The sequence below is a fragment of the Pelmatolapia mariae genome, linkage group LG9 (assembly GCF_036321145.2).
Source record: "Pelmatolapia mariae isolate MD_Pm_ZW linkage group LG9, Pm_UMD_F_2, whole genome shotgun sequence".
Classification (NCBI taxonomy): domain Eukaryota; kingdom Metazoa; phylum Chordata; class Actinopteri; order Cichliformes; family Cichlidae; genus Pelmatolapia; species Pelmatolapia mariae.
Window position 1 is genome coordinate 100,869 of NC_086235.1, and position 18,388 is coordinate 119,256.

General features: G+C 42.9%; 1 protein-coding gene across 1 annotated transcript; it reads left to right on the plus strand.

Annotated features, from left to right (window-relative positions):
• The first annotated feature begins 2,356 nt into the window (after window positions 1-2,356).
• gcm2 (glial cells missing transcription factor 2) lies at window positions 2,357-9,627 on the plus strand. The gene is made up of 8 exons (XM_063484364.1): window positions 2,357-2,449; window positions 6,140-6,203; window positions 7,404-7,592; window positions 7,682-7,794; window positions 8,263-8,388; window positions 8,476-8,732; window positions 8,846-9,086; window positions 9,313-9,627. The coding sequence occupies exons 1-8, from the start codon at window positions 2,357-2,359 to the stop codon at window positions 9,625-9,627; spliced, it is 1,398 nt and encodes a 465-aa protein (XP_063340434.1).
• Window positions 9,628-18,388: the final 8,761 nt, after the last annotated feature.

Consider the following 18,388-nt stretch of genomic DNA (forward strand, 5'->3'; position numbering starts at 1 on the left):
GGTGTGTGGTAAGACTCAGTCATGCTCACATCACTGATGCTTTATTGATCCTGCAGTGGAACAGGCGTTACACAAACAGCAGCATAAAGAACACAAACCTACTACAAACCAACTAAAAAGTACCACAGAGGCACGCTGAGGCCTTTTAACGTCAGGTAGGCCAGACGTTTACGTACAACAGTGTGACTCAAACACCTCCACATGGAATACTTTGACATGAAACTTTGATTATGAACATGTTATCCTCCAGAGGAACTCGTTGGGTCTTTATGGCTGCTTGGAAACGTTTCGGAGCGCTCGCTTTAACATGGATAAAACTAAATGTAATCAGTGGACTTTCCACGTCAGCTGGTACGAAATATGAACTTATCATACAGATATTTAGTCCCAAAGCCAGGCGCTCTCAGAGGCATCAACACAAAAGCCCATTTCATTTAGCACACAGACTGAGGAGCATGCTCCGTCTGACTTCGTTCTGGCCAATGATTTTCAGCCAATCACTGAAAACATCCTGAGGTCACGTGACTTGTTAAAGGTAAATGACATCATTTACCTTTCTGTTCATTGTTTAAACTTCATCGTTTTTTAAAAACTGTAACAGGAGGATAAGATGATGCCTGAGCTCTACAGCAGCTTTATGTTCACTTTGATCTAACCTGTCACCAGGTGACAGGCAGGTGCACCTGAATGGCAACGTGGTGGTCAGCTTGGCCCAAACAGGACGTTTAACCTTCCGCCTGTAACAGCACCAACTGTTGCACCACCCTGACCTCAGGACAGGCACTGCATCAGGTGGTTTCTAATGGCACAGGTCAACACACCAACACTGTGTGGGCAGACACTGCCCCCTGGTGGTGAAGGTTTTTGTTAAATGCATAAACTTTTAAAGCTTTAGTGAACAGTTGTGGTGAACATGGAGAACTCCTGTCTGATAGTCATGCATAGAGAACAAACAGCTGCCCCCTTACCTTGGTAACCAGCTGGTCCAGCCGGGTGAGGGTGCTGCTGGTCAGTCCTTCATAGTAGAGCAGAGAAGCCAGGTGGGACACGTCTCCACGGAGCATACAGTCCTCCACCTGAACCTCGAACTGAGCGACAGGGAGACGCAGGTGTGTAAAACCATCAGACACAAAGTGTGCTCCCTGTACCAGACTCCACTGACATTCACTCTGATTTAAGAGTCAGACGTTTGTTTGCTCCCAGTTTAAATGAAAAACGATCGGTGACAGACAGCAGAGGGCAGTACAGGCTGGACTGTGTGGCACAGGGTGGACAAAATAACAGAAACACCCGCAGAAGCTGCTGTTAAACACGTTTTTAAAGTTAAAAACCATTTTGTATCGATATAGAAGCGTTATTGATTCCTATTGTGTGACGCCATCACCCTGATCTATGACGCACTGCAGTTTTCGGAGTTTCATAAATCGAGCAGGGAAACAACAAACCAAAGTTTATAAATATACTTCCAATCGATCCGTGACTTATTGATCAGTGATCATATCAAACCGTGAGTTTACCATCGCGTCTCCTCTTCCTCCCTCAGCTTCTGATGTGACGGGAGCGCGCACAGCTGGAGGTCATTAACTCATCACAGAGAAAGTAGTTCCGACACGCGAAGGAATATAAGCTGTTTTTTCGTGTACTTTGAGATTCTCACAAAAAAATTGTAAATAAAATTCAGAAAAATCTTAAAAATCAACTTTAATTCAAAAATCCTGTGTTTTAATGAGAAACAGCAAAAGTCTCTCTCACACACACACACACACAGACACACACACACACACACGGAGGCGGACGCACAGGTGAGCAGGTCGTCAGGTGTGTCCTCTAATAGATGACTAATGAATTTGTTTGTTTTTGGAGAAACACTGACGTGTTTACACAACACACAGACACACACACACACACGGACAGATTTTTAAAAATCAGCTTATTTATTTAGAAGAAAAAGAATTAATAAGAATAATAAACAGCTGTTGTTATTAATGTGGCTGTTGTCCAGAGCATTGATTGATTATTGGTGATCGTCACGAGGCTGCACACTTGTTTTTGTCTCGTTTGTATTTTTAGTTTTTCTTCCTCTCTCACCTGTATACACCCCCTCCCCCTCCCTCCCTACCTCCGCAGGTTCGTGACTCTCTCACCTGTCCTCTCACTTCTACCTGAGTCCTCTACAGAGCTGCACGCGCTGTCCGGAGTCGCGCGGATCATTTTGAATGTTTTATTTCACCTGCGGACTTCCGGTTTGAAAAGAGGTTTGAAAACTTTTAATTTGGCTCAGATTCTAATTCTTTGATTTCGAAAGAACCACCGGAGAGCCGAAGAGGACAGGGTCAGGCCCGCCAGCGGCAGGAGGATGTCCCGTGCCGAGGAGCGCGAGGAGGCGGACTGCGTGTGTTCCGTCGGGATGAAGTTAACGTGGGACATCAATGACCCCAAGCTGCCCCAGGTACCACGTGATCCCAGTCATCCTTTATTGATTTTAAATCTAATCAATAAAAAAAAGATTGAGAGGAAATCAGAAGGAAGCTTAAATTAGACAGAAAATGAACGGAGTCTGGAGGAGCAGGGAGTCAGGGCCACAGTTTGATCTGCTCCGAGCACAAATGCGGCGAAAAGAAACAAACAGGAAAAACAAAACAAAACACGAAAATAAAATTAAAGTCAGATTTTTTTTTAATTTGCATAGAAATAATCCGAGTTTGTTAATTACAGGCCACATCTAGAGAATTGTCGGTCACATCTGGAGCTCAAATTAAATTGAAAAAAAGTGTTTGAATTTAGTTTGATTTTTTCTTTCGAGAAAATAAAACGAAAAAAATGAAACAAAATAAAAATGTGAAAGAGCAGCAGGTCTGAGAGTGTGAGCGAGCACAAAGTGACAAACCCAAATATCCACGTTTAAAAATAAGCTTTGAAAAACTAAACAAATATCTGAAAAACAACTTGTTCATGCAGAATATTTGCACACACATATATGTGTCACAATAAAAAGGAATTCGTTCATTAATAAGAGCGTAGACACTGCTTATTATATTATAACATTAACCTCCTAGGACCTGGCGTCCACATATGTAGACATCACATTTTGGGTTATTTAGACCAAAATACTCAATTTTGCTCTACAAGTGCCTGATATCCACTTACAAGGACATTACACTGCTACTGTTCTATCAAAATTTTAAACGAATATCCTCATATGTGGCTCTTATTTTTCTTAAAAACAAAAATAAGGTAATTTCTGGAAATTCTTCTTTTTTACATTCATCGGGCCCCAATATGTCCAAATATCAAAGAGAAATTAAAAATGCATGCCGTGGAAGAGTTCGGGTCTTAGGAGGTTAATTGAATTTATAAGTCTACAGAAATCAAAGTGAGCAACTAAACAAATGTTTCTTATTTTATTTATTTTGATTTTGTGAGATGGTCTAAAGAAAACTGTCCAGTGTGTGATTTACATGGATGGAAGCTTTGACACATCCCAGCGCGAAACCACGTTCATTCCGGATGCACGTAATTATCGATAATTAACTAATAATCTATAATGAATATATAATGCAGTAACTGACATTACAAACACTCAGTCGTGTATGAGGAATTAGAGGAGGGCAGAGGTCGAAGTTTAAAAGGTTACAAAATAAAAACATAATATTGAAATCAGCTGTTCTGCATCGAGAAAATGTTTGTTTGTAGTTTCTGGATTTTTCTCCCTTGTATGGAACATATGAACGTGTTTGATCAATAATCAAACCATAGATTTGTTTTTATTTACATTCACAGGTCGAGTCTTTGAAAGTTTGATTGTTGATGAGTTATCGATAATCGGTCACTTTCACGTCATTAAACACGTTCTTCTGTATCTTATTCAATAAAACTATATTTAAACAAACTCTTCAGAGGATTTAATTAAATAAAGACATTTATTTGTAGTGTGTGTGTGTGTGTGTGTGTGTGTGTGTGTGTGTGTGAGAGAGAGAGAGAGAGAGAGAGAGAGAGAGAGAGAGAGAGAGCGGACTGAAACATCCCACATTTAAGAACAAGCAGAACAGATTATATTTCAGTTCATTTTAATGTAATGAATGTAAAAATTTCCCGTTGAATAAAATCATTTTTCTCCTGCAGGTGTTTTTTTTAGACACGTTTTTATTTTTATTTATTTTTTCATGACATGCGCAGATCCACACAGACGAGCCTTCACAAACACATTTTCATTAATTTGGTAATAATAATCAATAATTATTACTGATAATAAATAATATTTGTATTGTTACTTCAGTTCAGTGGTTTGAATCAGGAGAATGTGTCACGCGTGAAAGTTTCCCACATTCCTACAGAGCGCTGCAGAGTCAGAGGTTTTGTGGAGGTTATTTGAAGGTTACGTGAAGCCGCCGTGTGACTCGGCTCTCCGCTCTTTGACTCGCTGTTTTTCTGGTTTTCTGGAGGTTGTTTGAAGGTTACGTGAAGGTTCGTGTGACCCGCGCTGACTCGGCTCTCCGCTCTGTTGTTGCTCAAACAGAAAAAACTGGTTTGTATATTTTTGTTTCCAGTGAAACCAAAACATCGCACACAGCTCCCACGCTGATCGATATCTGTGATCGATCCGGGACCCTGCTCTGTCATTACACAGCTTTTACATTCAGAGCTGATTTTTCAGATTAAATTTAAATGATGGAGCTGATGCGGGATAAAAAGTGTGGTTCAGAGGCCGCTGAGGGCCCCGGCCTGGACTAGACTTTATCTGGCTTCACAGCCTGACTCCCAGCCGGCTGTCCGTGTCATGATCCTGGACTTGGACGTGGGTCAGAATGGTTCCCGAATGGTTTCGGGTCACGTGGAAACGGGGTTTGGTTGTTTGTTAATTCACTGCCTGACAAGAAATTCAAAACTTGCTCCAGAAATATTTACGCCCAAATAATTATAAGTAATGAGATTACATTTCACGAATCGGGTCAAATGAAACGTTTTTGTTTGTACGAATCAGAATCAAGAAGCGTCTTATTGCCAAACGTTGAGCAGATTTGCAACATTAGGAAATTGCTGCGGTGCTTTGTGTGAGACATTAATAGATATAAATAGACATAAATAATCATTAATTATTTCAGTAAATAAAAGGTTGATTTTACACTCATCATCTACATTTAACTCAAAGTGATCAAAAGAATCGCCTTTTGGAGAGCTGTGTGAAAATCTGTGCGGAGGATTTTCCACGATCGCACTGAACCAGCCGTTTTTAATCTGGGCTCCTCCGCTTAAAGCGCCGTGGGCTGGTTCATGTACCGGGCTCTCGTCTCTGGTCTCCTGGGTTTGGTCCACTATGATCCTCTGATGTCTCTGACTGGACGTCCTAAGACTGGACTCTGGAGATATAAACCGGCCGCTGTTTCAAATTAAACACGAGTGCAACTCCGTGGAACGGGCCGTGGTGTGAAGTCGCTGCTCCCTGAAGCCGAGGGAAGACTTTGTTGGAGAAACCCTCCCAGTGAGGACAATAATAAGCAGCAGGTTGGTGCTGGTCAGACTGGAGCTGGCTTCTGCCCCGTGATGTGAGGTCTGCTCAGTAAGCCGCGTGTTTCAGCCGCGAGGGCACCGACGTGTTCCCACCACGGCAATGAGCCGAGACGTGTCTCCAGTGTAACGTGGAAATAAAACGACTTTAAAATGTGCGGTTCCTTCTTTGACTGAGTGAAATGATGTAACTGAATGTTTTTATGTATTTAAGGTCGTTTTCAGTGTTTTTGTGTTTCCTGACTGTCGACACAAAGTGACTGAATGATTGAGTGTGGCGTTTTTCTTTGTTAAAGATAAACGTTTCACGCTTTACTGATAACGCTCACATATCTATTCATATTTGTCGGAATCAGACAAAGATTTACCAACATCGGTAAGCACGTGTGTTTTCTCAGGGCCACCGTACATTTCACACAGCGTTCAGGTCTGTTTCAGTGTGAGGGCATCGGTGCGTCACACCGTCATCAGCTGATCGATCACTGCAGTAATCTATTCCTGTGTAGCGGCGACCTTTGACTCATAATGTCGTCTTTATTTTCATTATTATATCGACATAGCAACAATAAATACATAAAGCGCATTGAGTCAGAGCTTCAAAGTCTTACCCGTGTGTGTGTTCGTCTGTCTGCAGGACACGAAGCAGTTTGACCCGTTCCAGGAGTGGACAGACGGTTACGTTCGGTACATTTACAGCGGTGAGAAACTTTTTGCTCAGGGTTTCTTAATTTTTGGGTTTTTTTTTTTAAATTCTGTCCAAACATAACAGACGTGACGTGAAGATTTATGAGCCTATAGGTTGATTCCCACTCAGCTTTAATGATTTGTAAACTTTATTAGATCTTTTCAGTTATTTGTTTTAGAGAGCATGATTACATGTCAAAATATGTGTGTTATTATTGTGAAATTGTTTTAAAATGTCATAAACATAAAAAACAAAAAAGATGGTGGTAAAGCACCAGATGCTGCAGTGTTTGGGTAATTACTCAAAACATAATAACAGGAGTTTGTTCAGTTAGCTGAGTTAAGTGCATGACCAGAGAAAGAAAGTCACGACTCACCGTAGCAACAAATAAATAAAAAGCATTTAAGTTCAGTTTAGTTAATTTTTTTTACCAATATACTGCCAAATTCATGAGTTTTATGTTGTAGAATAGAGACCCTACAGCAGGGATGTCCAACTGTCCTGCAGGGTTTAGATGTGTCCTTGATCAAACACAGCTGGTTTAAATGGCTAAATGACCTCCTCAACATGTCTCAAAGTTCTCCAGAGGCCAAAATCTCCAGTGTTAAATTAACACTAGAAAGTGTCCAAATGGGTCCACTCCTCTGAGTGTGAAATGAACGCTTTTGACAGCGTTGTATTTTTAAAAGTAACCTAGTGGGTTTTGAAGGTTAACAATGAGCAGTGCTGATTTTCTATCACTGGAATATTTCTAACATTTTGAGTTATTTTCCTATGTCTTCTAATGATGCTGCCTAAGGGAAGCATGTATAATGTAAACAGAATTGGTCCTAGCACTGAACCCTGTGGAACTCCATAATTAACCTCAGTGTGTGAAGAGGACTCTCCATTTAAATGCACAAATTGGAGTCTATTAGATAGATATGATACAAACCACTGCAGTGCAGTACCTGCATACCTACAGCATGTTCTAATCACTCTAATAGGATATTATGGTTGACAGTATCGAACGCTGCACTGAGGTCTAGCAGAATCATTTGTAACCTTCACTAAAGCTGTTTCTGTCTTGATTGGCTGTGGGTAACCAATGAGATGTTGCAGTTGGTTGAATACATTTTAAAATATACACCATAAGAACCATGAAATGATTAAATAGGGAAATATAATTGCTCAGTGGTCTAAAAGTCACTGTTTGGTGGATTTTGTTTTGCAGCTGAAGATAAGAATGCTCAGAGACATCTGTCTGGCTGGGCAATGAGAAACACCAACAACCACAACTGTCAGATCTTGAAGAAATCGTGTTTAGGTGTGGTGGTTTGTTCTCGAGGCTGCACGCTACCTGACGGATCCAGACTTCAGCTTCGACCTGCCATCTGTGACAAAGCCCGGCAGAAGCAGCAGAGTAAGAAGAGCCTGGACCAAAGCCTTCTCAGGACTTCCTCACCTGTGTTCACATTCACCTGACCAGTTTATTTTTCTTGTGTGTTTCAGAGAAGCTTTGTCCGAATTGCAATGCTGCTCTGGAGCTGCTCCCATGCCGTGGTCACAGTGGTTACCCTGTCACCAACTTCTGGAGAGTCGATGGAAAGGCCATTTTCTTCCAGGTTGATTATCAGCACAACTGGTTTTCTAGCTGTAACACTGTGTCAGTGAAAAAAAAATGTATTTAAAATATTTAAACATGAATAAATATTTAAATGATATCTAATAAGAAATATTTGCTCATTTTGTGTTTGGTTTAAAAGTAACTGCAACATATTTGAATAAAGCAGTTATCAAAGGGCTTCATCGGGTCTTCGTCAACCCTCTGAACACCGCAGCCTTTTCGTGTCTACAAGTTTTTTCAGATTCTCCAAAATCATTTGTCAAATGATGAAACACTGATGTGTTGTTTTTGTTCTGTTTATCATGAAACAATGATTTTCATCACATTTCATTCAGAACCGTTTTAAACAGGTTTAAACCACAGCTGTCAAAATTAGGGTACAAATCAAATTCAGTGTTTTTATTTATGTATCTATTTATCTAAATGACATTTTTGTGAATTTGTTGTTACTATTATTGTCCTCCAGGCAAAAGGCGTTCATGATCATCCCAGACCAGAGTCCAAATCAGAGACTGAAGCCAGAAGGAGTTCAATAAAGAGACGAGTCAACTCACCTCCATTCACACCAAAGAGACGACTCATTGAAACACAGGTTGCTACCAATAAGCCACAAACAATAACAGCTGTTTGTTCACATCTTTGCCGTTTACTTAGAGTTTCCCTGAAATTTTCCCTTTAGGCTCTTGGCCCTGCGCTCCTCTCCTGCGTTGAACCAACAGATAGGATTTCCTTCATTGAACCGAACTTCCCTCAGCATTACCCAGCATTTCAAAGCCCAGAACCCTACTACAACCCCCACAATGCACTGGGAGAGAGCGCACCAACACTTCAGAAACCAGCCAATCCCAGGCTTTATATGAGCAGGCCCGGATATGACTTCCAAGGATACCTGACCTCACCTTCATATCCTGTAACCTCTGACCTTTGCGACCCTAGGTTAGCTTCAGATATTCCTCAAAACTGTTTCCGGTAGTGTAAAAATAATAAAATGCACCATAAATGACATGTAAAGTTTCAGAGGTTTAAACCAGACTCTGGTTTCTGTGCAGAGTGGCCCCGGTCCTGGGTTCCTCGTCCTCCTCGTCTCCATCGTCAGCTCCTCTCTCCTCGTCCTCCACCTCCTTTGACCCCCAGACAAAGACCCCTTCTGGATGGAAAGAACTGCTGAAGAACTCTGCCCCCTACAGTGACAACCACCATTACTACAGCACCGAGTACCCTTGCCGTTATGCCAGCAACACCCCAGGTTCACCAGCAGCGCTGCAGACCATCATCACAACGACAACCAAGGTGAGCAGCCCTCAAAACCTGAGGTGTGTCTGAACTTGTAGAACCTGCAGGAGACATGCGTAAGAGTCAGGTATGAGATAGGTGTTTTGTAGTTGGACCTGCACATGGTTGACCTTGTGTATTTCACTGTAAACTGAAAACAATTGGCTGACGAAGAAGCCTGAATATCTGTTTCACCTGTAAATAATGTCGTTGTCACATTATCACCTCCTGTGCTACTCCTCAGGTCTCCTATCAACCGTGTCCGAAGCCTCCTGCTGCCCTCCCTCCTTACCAGTCGTGTCCCAAACCCTCTGTCGGCCTGCCCTCTTACCAGCCCTGCGCTCCCTCCAAACCTGCTGGCCTTCCTGGCTGCTCCTCCTTACTAGACGACCCCTCCTCATCCTCGTACTCCACCGAGGTGAAGGTGACAGAGGAGTCGGGTGGAGTCATCAAGTCTCTATCTTTCCAGCCTGAGCCTCTTCAGACCAAAACCGAACGGGCTGACGGCTATGACTACCGCTACTCGTACCCCAACACGTACCGCTACGACGACTACTGAGGGAGCAATACATCCATCACTGTTACCACTGCCGCTACTACTGCAAGTACTGCTGCTGCCAACAGAGATGGCAACAACCTACTGACTAGGGGCAAACTTCCTATGGCTGCTAGTATCACTGGACCATTCAGGTGCCAAGAGGATCAGTCTGAACCCAGGTTTTGGTCCCTGAGAGACTTTCTGGAAAAATTCACTATCAAACAATGATCTTTTTCACATCGGACGTCAGAGAATCACCTCTGGGGACGTTCAGGGGAGGAACTCTGAATACAGCACTCAGGCAAATGGGAATATTTGCCACCAGTATCCTGTTACTGGGCTGGTGTTCCTGGAGCTCACCCTCTAGGTGCTTCTCACAAAAGAAAAACAACACAAATCATTAAAATACTGTGTATATTATTTATTATCTTTCAACTTTCTGATATTTCCTGAAACAGGCTGACACGCTGATTACTTGGTAATCTCCAAAATCTAGTCAAGGCACAACAAACTGTGCAGCATATTTAAGCAGAAGGTTTTATGTTTTCACCACAAAACACACGTTCGTATTTCGATGGATAGTCTTCACATCAACTTTGGCCAAAGTTTCTAATAACAGAGCCTAACAGTCTAAAGCTCAGGATGCTCACTGCTCTGAACACTTGGTTTATTGCTGGGTTTTTACACTCTATATCTGTAATTATATATCATTAAATATCATATGACATCATATTGATGAAACAGATATAGTCATAGATTGTATAACCTATATAGATCCCATCTCATCTATGTAAGCTATAGAGTCACAGAATTAAACTGAGGCAGTGAGCACAGGAAGTCATCACATCAGAATGAGAACATTTGGCTCCATCAGCAGACTGAGATTCATTACTGAATAACCAGCGCACACGTCCCACTGTTTGTTGGACTGGATTTCCTTTATTTCAAAACTCATTTAATCATGTTTCATATTTTTAAGAACATTTTATTAGTTTCACTGGAACAAATTTCTGTGAGCATCTGAAAACAGAGGGCTGCATCAAAGGGCGACGTCAAAGATCAAAACTGAACTATAAGTGTCTCTGTGTGCCGAGGAAGACCCTGAGATGTGACTGAAAGCAGAGCTGGATCCAAACATATATAAATAAAGTAGAACTAAAAAGTCTGAAAAGACTTTCACTTGAAGTTTTTCATGTGAGAGACTTTTAAACACTCTGCAATCAGAAATCATAACGACCTGGATGCACTTGGAGTATTTATTCAATCTGTTAAAGCCACTGCCTTTTCCTGAAGCTGGAGGAACAAACGACGTTTCACTGAGGAGATCTGAGCCTGTTGAAGTGACACATTAAAGCAGCTGATCTTCACACTCTGCTGTTTCTTGATTCATTCTGAAGTCAAACCCACACTCATGTCTTTAACAGTATGAAACAAACTGGTGGAATGGCCCTTTAAGATCTGACAGGGGTTAAATGAGCAGGCTCTCAATCAGCAACACACAATATCGACTAAAGTACACATCATCAGACCCTTTATTAGATTTCCCTTGTGAATCAATAAAGTATCTATCGATATAAAAAACTAGATCATATTTCTCATCACAGTGTCAACATTTGATGTATTCATTGCTGGTTCTTTGATAGTGTGGCTGCAGCTCAGGTGGTAGAGCGGGTCCATCAATGTGTGTGAATGTTAGACGCACCAGTCCCTCATTTCACAATCTGAAGACAGTTGTTCATGATTTCTGCTCACTCTTGTCCAAGGTTTGCCACTCACACAGTGACTGTAGTCTGAGTCTGATGGGGAAATGATGCTGCTTTGTTTTTGACCCTTTCTAAAGTCCTCGTTAGGTTTGGACAAACGTGGTTTAGTTTGAAATATGACCTTGAAAAAAGAGATAAAAATGGTTCCTATGGCTTTAGTGTGAGACTGTGCTAACTATAAAATAAAACAGATTGTGAATTTAAAAAAGCAATGAGCTGATTCAGGGCAGAGTGAATCAGCTGTGGTGTTGCAGGGACTTTACCTGGCAGTAGAAACCTTCAGAGGGACTGTTGTGCTGAATTAAAACCGCATAAATAAAACTGTGTTTTCAAATGGATGCTGAGACAGTGTAAAGCAGTGACTGCACAGCAGACCAAATGTGAGTAACCTTCATCAACAACAGACAAAATAACCCAGACAACCAGTAGGCGAGAAACTGAAGCCATTGGCATTGGGAGCGAAGGATACTGTTGACTGACATGAGAGTGTAGTTATTACATTGAAGGGTTACCTAGGCAACCAGGGGTCTACCTGTACCAGAGTCGGTTCAAGGTTACACAGTTTTGTCACAATGACCTTGGAAAGGAGACGACACCATGAAGTTATCAGCGTCTGTCACACAGCGACTCACAGCTGCCTGCTGGCTCGTCCTCAGTACAGTTCACGCTAATTCAGGCAGATGTTCTCAGGAATATTAATATTGGATGTTAGCAGGACTTTCTTCCTCTGAGTTTGCTGATCTCAGAGCTTATTTAGAGGAAAGTTTAACAGGATGACGAATTAACATCTAAAACTGCCACAGATGTTTCCGAGTCACAGGTAAGTCTGGTGCACAGGTGAAGGCGGCCTTTAGTGAGTCCAGCTTCATTCAGCAACATGGATGTGAAGTCATCACTGAGACCACTGTCAGAAGGACCCCTTGTGGGCTCCGAGCCTCATAGTGAGCACCCTGCAGCACAGGATCAAAGCGCCGCTGTTTGGACGTCTGCGGGTTTCGGTCTGAGTAATAAATGTTGTTTTGACAAGAGCACGTCGGGACAGGACTCACTGAGCTGTCCTCACGGTGAACCTTTATGTCCTCGCAGACGCTTTTCGACCGCCTCACCTTCCTCTTTTCACTACGATCCATTACGATCGCTCATTCCTCAGCTCACTTGTTACCTGCCTTCAGTTTACGCTAACATCCATCAGTGGATGATTATGTTCAGAGTCTGGCAGGCGGCGGAGCCACCCAGTCTGATCCCGGCACACACACTCACAGTACAGTCCTGCAGATTACTCCATAACAAATCTGAAACTGAGATATCAAAACTCTGTTTCTGTCCAACAACCTTCTAAAAGAAAACACACTCACATTATAATGCTGTACACAGAGGTTAGAGTTAAAACTATTCTCCAGTAGGATGACGATGATGATTTTCACATCAAAGAGATTTGAACGTTAAAATGTAAAGATATAAGATATAAATATAAGAGGATTTTCTGCACCTTAAGTACCAGGTGAGCAAACAATGTTTCCACAAGCGGGATCTTCTTCAAGCAGACACTAGGCCACGATCTTCATCATCCTCACCTGTGATATATTTATGTGAAGGTGCCGAGTCTGACAATACTCATCCAAATGCTCACGTTACACACACACACACACACACACACACACACACACACACACACACACACACACACACTCTGGGTGATACTTCTTCTGCTCACAGATGACCTTTGGTTGGTCCAGCTGAGCGAGGCCTCGTCTCTGCCCCTAACCCTGAATAAACCAAATATCTGCACCCGCCAGCAGCCATGTTTGGTCTGTCACTGTCATCAGTTGGACCGAGACGCTGAAAAGCAGCTGCCTGAACATCTTTGCAGACTTTATGGCTCAATAATCGGAGGATGATTGATGGAGACAGGCAGGAAACATGAACTTTTGCAGCCTGAGGTCTTTCCTCCTGTATGGTGCCAAAAAACCCTTTGAAATCAGGAGGTTTGGCGCTTTCAGGTAGTTCATTGGTGTTCTGATCAATACTTGTCATTGATAAGTAACATTAACCTGTGCTGAACGTATCTCTGCTGAGGAACACCGCATAGTTGAATTCCTGCACAAGAGCTTTCTGTCTCCTGAGTGGCCAACTCGTCACCCGGTGCCTCACCTGTCTCTCACCTGTAAACCAGGTGAGGCTGAGTGCAGATAATCCCAAGCTGTGTAATTCTATCCTTTCCCCAACAATCACCTCATCCTGTCTCCTTATCTCCTTATCTTCTTCTTTTTCTTCTTCCTCTCCGCTGATTCCCATCGCCGCTCTTTCACACGCAAATCATTTCATCCCTCCTCTTCTTCTTCTTCTACTTCTTCTCTGCTAAATAAATCATCGTCTGCTGACATGAGATACCTTTCCAAACAACGGCACATGTGCCCTCCACCCCTCCATCCACCGATACCTCCACTCTGATGTGGCTCCACGCTAATGGATGTTTTCAATTTGATGCTACATGGTTGTGATTCCCAACAGAGAGACAGACAGATGGAGCGAGACAGAGGCAGGATGAGGAAAGACGTGTTAACGAGAAGAATAACCTTATTGTACAATAACGTCCAACGACCGTCTTAGAGCCAGGGAAACCTGTCCAGACTTTAAAGTACATTAGAGGGTCGCTGTGGTTCACCTGGTCCATTTTAACGTTGTGTTCCCATTAAATCGACACCGTCCTCTGAGAGATTCAAGGAAACAACAAGTCTGGCCGAACAGGACCAGGTGTAGGTTTAACTGCTTCTTTGGTCTCGTGTCACTCACTTTAATTTTAAACTGTGTAATTTTAAAACTGTACATACTGTATATTCTGTGTATTTGTTATCTCACTCTTATTGCCTGTTCTTATTCTTCTTATCTTCAACGTCATGCTGCTCTGTTGTATGTTAATTGCCCCTTGGGGATAAATAAAGTCTTTCTGATTCTGTGTCATTCTTTCAACTCCAATAGCACGATGAGTGCAGCTGTTCTCCCAGGAGTCACAATAAAGTTTAATGTGCAGGCTTCCCGATGCATCCGTGTTCTGACTCTGGGATTTCTACACTGGAACGTTCAGCTCTGGATGTAAATGAACATATAGCAATGACATCTGTGAAGTCGGGCTAGTTCACTTATAATGATGTGATGATGGTGACACAGAACAACTATGCTGCACTCCGCTTATCTCTCACATCTCAAAGCTCGCTATGAACATCACTGTGCTTGCATTTGGCATCACACACACAACTTTCCTCTTTTACTGAGCAACCAAAGGCCAGATGTTGCCATATCATTTTTTGATTGGCTGACATAGTGCATTTTTCAGCCAATAGGAAGAGTGTGTCATGTTTTTTGCTCGGACGCATCCTCTCTTTAAAAAGTCTTGTTTTTTCAACCTTTCCTTCCTGTAGCAAACATGGCAACAGCACTCAGGGAAACTCTGGTTTTACTTGGTCTACCAACACAATTTAAAAACTTGTGCATAATTTGAAGTCCATTCAAGTTGAAACAGATACTCGGCAAGGGTGTGTCTCGCTGCTTCGTCATCTTAAACCGATCCTGTGATTTGGACGCTCTGGCGCTTCTCTGGCTTCCTGAGGATTCGATTGTCCTGAAAAAAACTTGAGGGTCTTCAGAGGGCAGAGACAAACACCATCATATGACATGAAGAAGGTATGCCAAGAGATGGTCCATCCACACCAGAAGGTCAGTTATTAACATGAAGAACAAGTTCCTATCTCAGGTTAAACCAGGGCCATCACAGGTGACCCCTTACCCCCCTCCCCACCACCCCGTCCCACACCTCCAGACTCACAGCCTCTTCCCCTGGGGCGTTTGGACTGTTAACTAACACTACGCCCCTCACCAATCTGAGCCGTGGTCTGACTAACCCTCATCACTCAGTACACTCACACATGGACTCGATACGCAGACCAAGTCCCTCTGCACTGCTTCCAAGCACTTTTCTCTCCAATCACTCTAGACTGTGTATTCCCTTCTGTTTGCTATTATATGATGTAATATATATATACATATATATTTTCTTTACTTCTGTGTGGAGCTCGCCAACTGTTTTGTTGTACATGTTCTATTCTATTCTATTCTATTCTATTCTATTCTATTCTATTCTATAACTTCTGCATAACTTGCCTAACTGTGGATCCACCCCTGCTGCTGTGTGGGTTTAACATTAAAATGCCTCATTTCGCCGTCCAGTCTTTTCCCATCATCGGACCGTCGGTCTTCTGCATCAGCCTTCCTGTCTCTGTTAGTTACTGTTCTGATTTAGTGATGCCGTGGCGTCCATCTCTTTAGTTTGGCGTGTGCATCAGCATCATATCAAACAGAGACAACACTCTGTGTAGGTAATAATAGGAGAGGGCCACCGACACAGTGATGTCAAACAGGCCTTCAGCTGTAGCAACAGTATGCAGATGATAAACAGAATACGAGCCGGTCGATTTTAACTCGGTCGATGATGGCGATGGAGTGATCACCGAGTGTGAAGATTTGACCTCGGGGTGTTCTTGGGAGTCCCAAGAAAGGACAGAAAATAAAACCTGGAGTCTTTTCTGTCACAGAGGCAGAAACAACCAGAAACATTTCAAAGATGGAGAAGCAGAGCTGAGGAGAGAAATCCATCTGAATCCAAACCAACGTACAGTTTCAAGGATTACTGTGATGGAGCTGGAAAAGAAGAAGATGGAGGTGTAGCTGATGATGGTGGGACGACGGAGGCTGATGATGGAGGCGGCCCCTATAAACAGTCGTCTGCTGCAGAAAGAAGTGAAAATCGTATCAGCTTCAAAGGCAAAAAAGCAAAAAACAAAGATGAAAGATAAAAACTATCAAAGCAGACGAATGCAGCGCTCCTCTTTTACAGTTTACAGCACACATGTGGGCTGTTGCCATGTTTCCCGTGTTGCCTGTAGTGTTGCCATGTGCCTGTGGTGGAACTGTTGCCTACGGTTTCTTGGCTGTTGTTGGTGCCGTGAGAAGTCTTATCAGTGGAGGACGACTCACAAATGTACTGTCTTCTTAAAAAGGCGTGACAGTGCCGGTCCGATGTGTATCTGCCTGCGCTGTGATAGCATCGCTCGGCCTCATGATGACTGAAGCTCCTGGAAAAGAATCAGGATATTCTGAGTCAAACACAGATAAGAAGATTGCAGCAGGATCCTTCTGAGAGCGGCTTTCATGTCTCTTGTTGAGTCACGTGATGCAGGAAATCTTCTCTTTATCCTCTGTGGGATGAAGCTAACAAAGTACTCTGTTCAGGCCCCTCCTCTGTGACCCAACAGTTTACATTTACTCAGTTTGTTTGGACCTCGCCCAACTCACAGTAGTGAACATGGTTGCGTCTCCGGTGCTTCTTTGTTTAATGGTTCACATTTTTTGATTCATATGAACAAAGTGGATGATTACTGAATGATCTCTCTCAGAGAAAGGCTGATGAGCGCGGTCATTTGGGATGCCTCCTGGGTGACGTGGAGTTTCCTGTGGGAGACTCTGGAGCAAACAGAGGACATGCTGGGGAGACTGTAACTCGACTGGTTTGGGAACACCTCGTGTCCCCACAGAAGAACTGGAGGAGTTGGCTACGAGAGTGAGTCACTGCTCAGACTGCTGCCCTGAGATCCTGATAAGAGGTCGACGATGGATGGATGCAACATGCATCATGTTATATATCTGTAAAGATTTGAATTTGCCACTGAAAACTCAGATTCAACAAAGATTGATCCGAAATGTGATTTTCTCTTCCTACAGTTGTAATCAGACAATCAGCATGTTTTACCTGTCCATTAAGGTGTGAGCGTTGCATGCTGGGAAATGTCCTGTGATTGTTTATATGAAACCAGTCGTACCTGTTGCTTTTTAATCTGTGCTTGTCCTCTATCTCCTCCCTCCATCCGTCTGTCTTTATCTTTTCATCTTCTCGCTGTCAAGACTCACAGAAACATCACGTAGGCATGAAGGCTGCTCGCCAGCAGCAACACAGCAACATGGCAACATGCTGGTAGCTTTGAAGTGGCTTCAAAACAAACAACTATTTCTGAGGGTTGAACAAAATGAGCTGCAACGCAACATAAACTAGACAGAGAAAAGTGCAAGGCCAATGGAAGCAACATAAACTATACGGAGAGCACAGAGCAACGAAGAGTTACCTACTGAATAAGAAGTACGACATCATCAGAAAGCATTTGTGCAAAAAAAGTCAGATTTGCAACAACAGAAAGCAGCAACAAAGAATTACAACAGCAACTTTAGCAACAAGCAGCAGGAGCAATGGTGCTCGAGGAAAGAACTGCAACAGTGGGAGCAACTTTAGAAGTGATAGTGACAACAAACAACTCCAAGTTGTGCGAATGTGTCACCACATAATTAATAAAGTATTCTGACCAAAGCAACAACAGAGAGCGGCAAACACAGCAACTCAATAAAACAACTGTAGCAACAGAAGAAAGGAAAAAAAACAGGCAACAGGAGCAGCAGAGTAAAGTTTTCAGTCATGCTGCAAAGTCAGTCATCCAGGTAAGTAAATCTCAAAGGTTGGGGTCCTGTTCACCTGTATGTAGGGAGAAACGCTTCGTCACTCATCATCGTTAATTCTTCAGTGTGGATGCTACGTCCAGATGAACAGAGTCAGTTTGGGATTGCTGTCAGTGTTGCTACTTTTGTAGCTGTCAGATTAAAGTCAGCGTCTGTCTGTTGACACCCGAGTGCAGACTAAACACAGGTAACCCAGGTGGGCAGACGGCCCAGGTTCAGCGAGAGGACGGACAGTGAAGAGCAATTCAATGATTTACACAACGATTTCTAACTGTGTGTACAGGACCAGGTTCAGGTTCAGGTTCAGGTACAGGACAGTGCGAGTTCAGCACTGACAGCAGAACAGGAAGTGTTTGTGGTTGAATGAAGAAGAATGAAGTCGGTTTATGCTGAAGTTTATCTTTGAAGAGAAGAAGAAGAAGAAGAAGACTGACGGGACGAGTCAAGACCTGAGGTGGGGG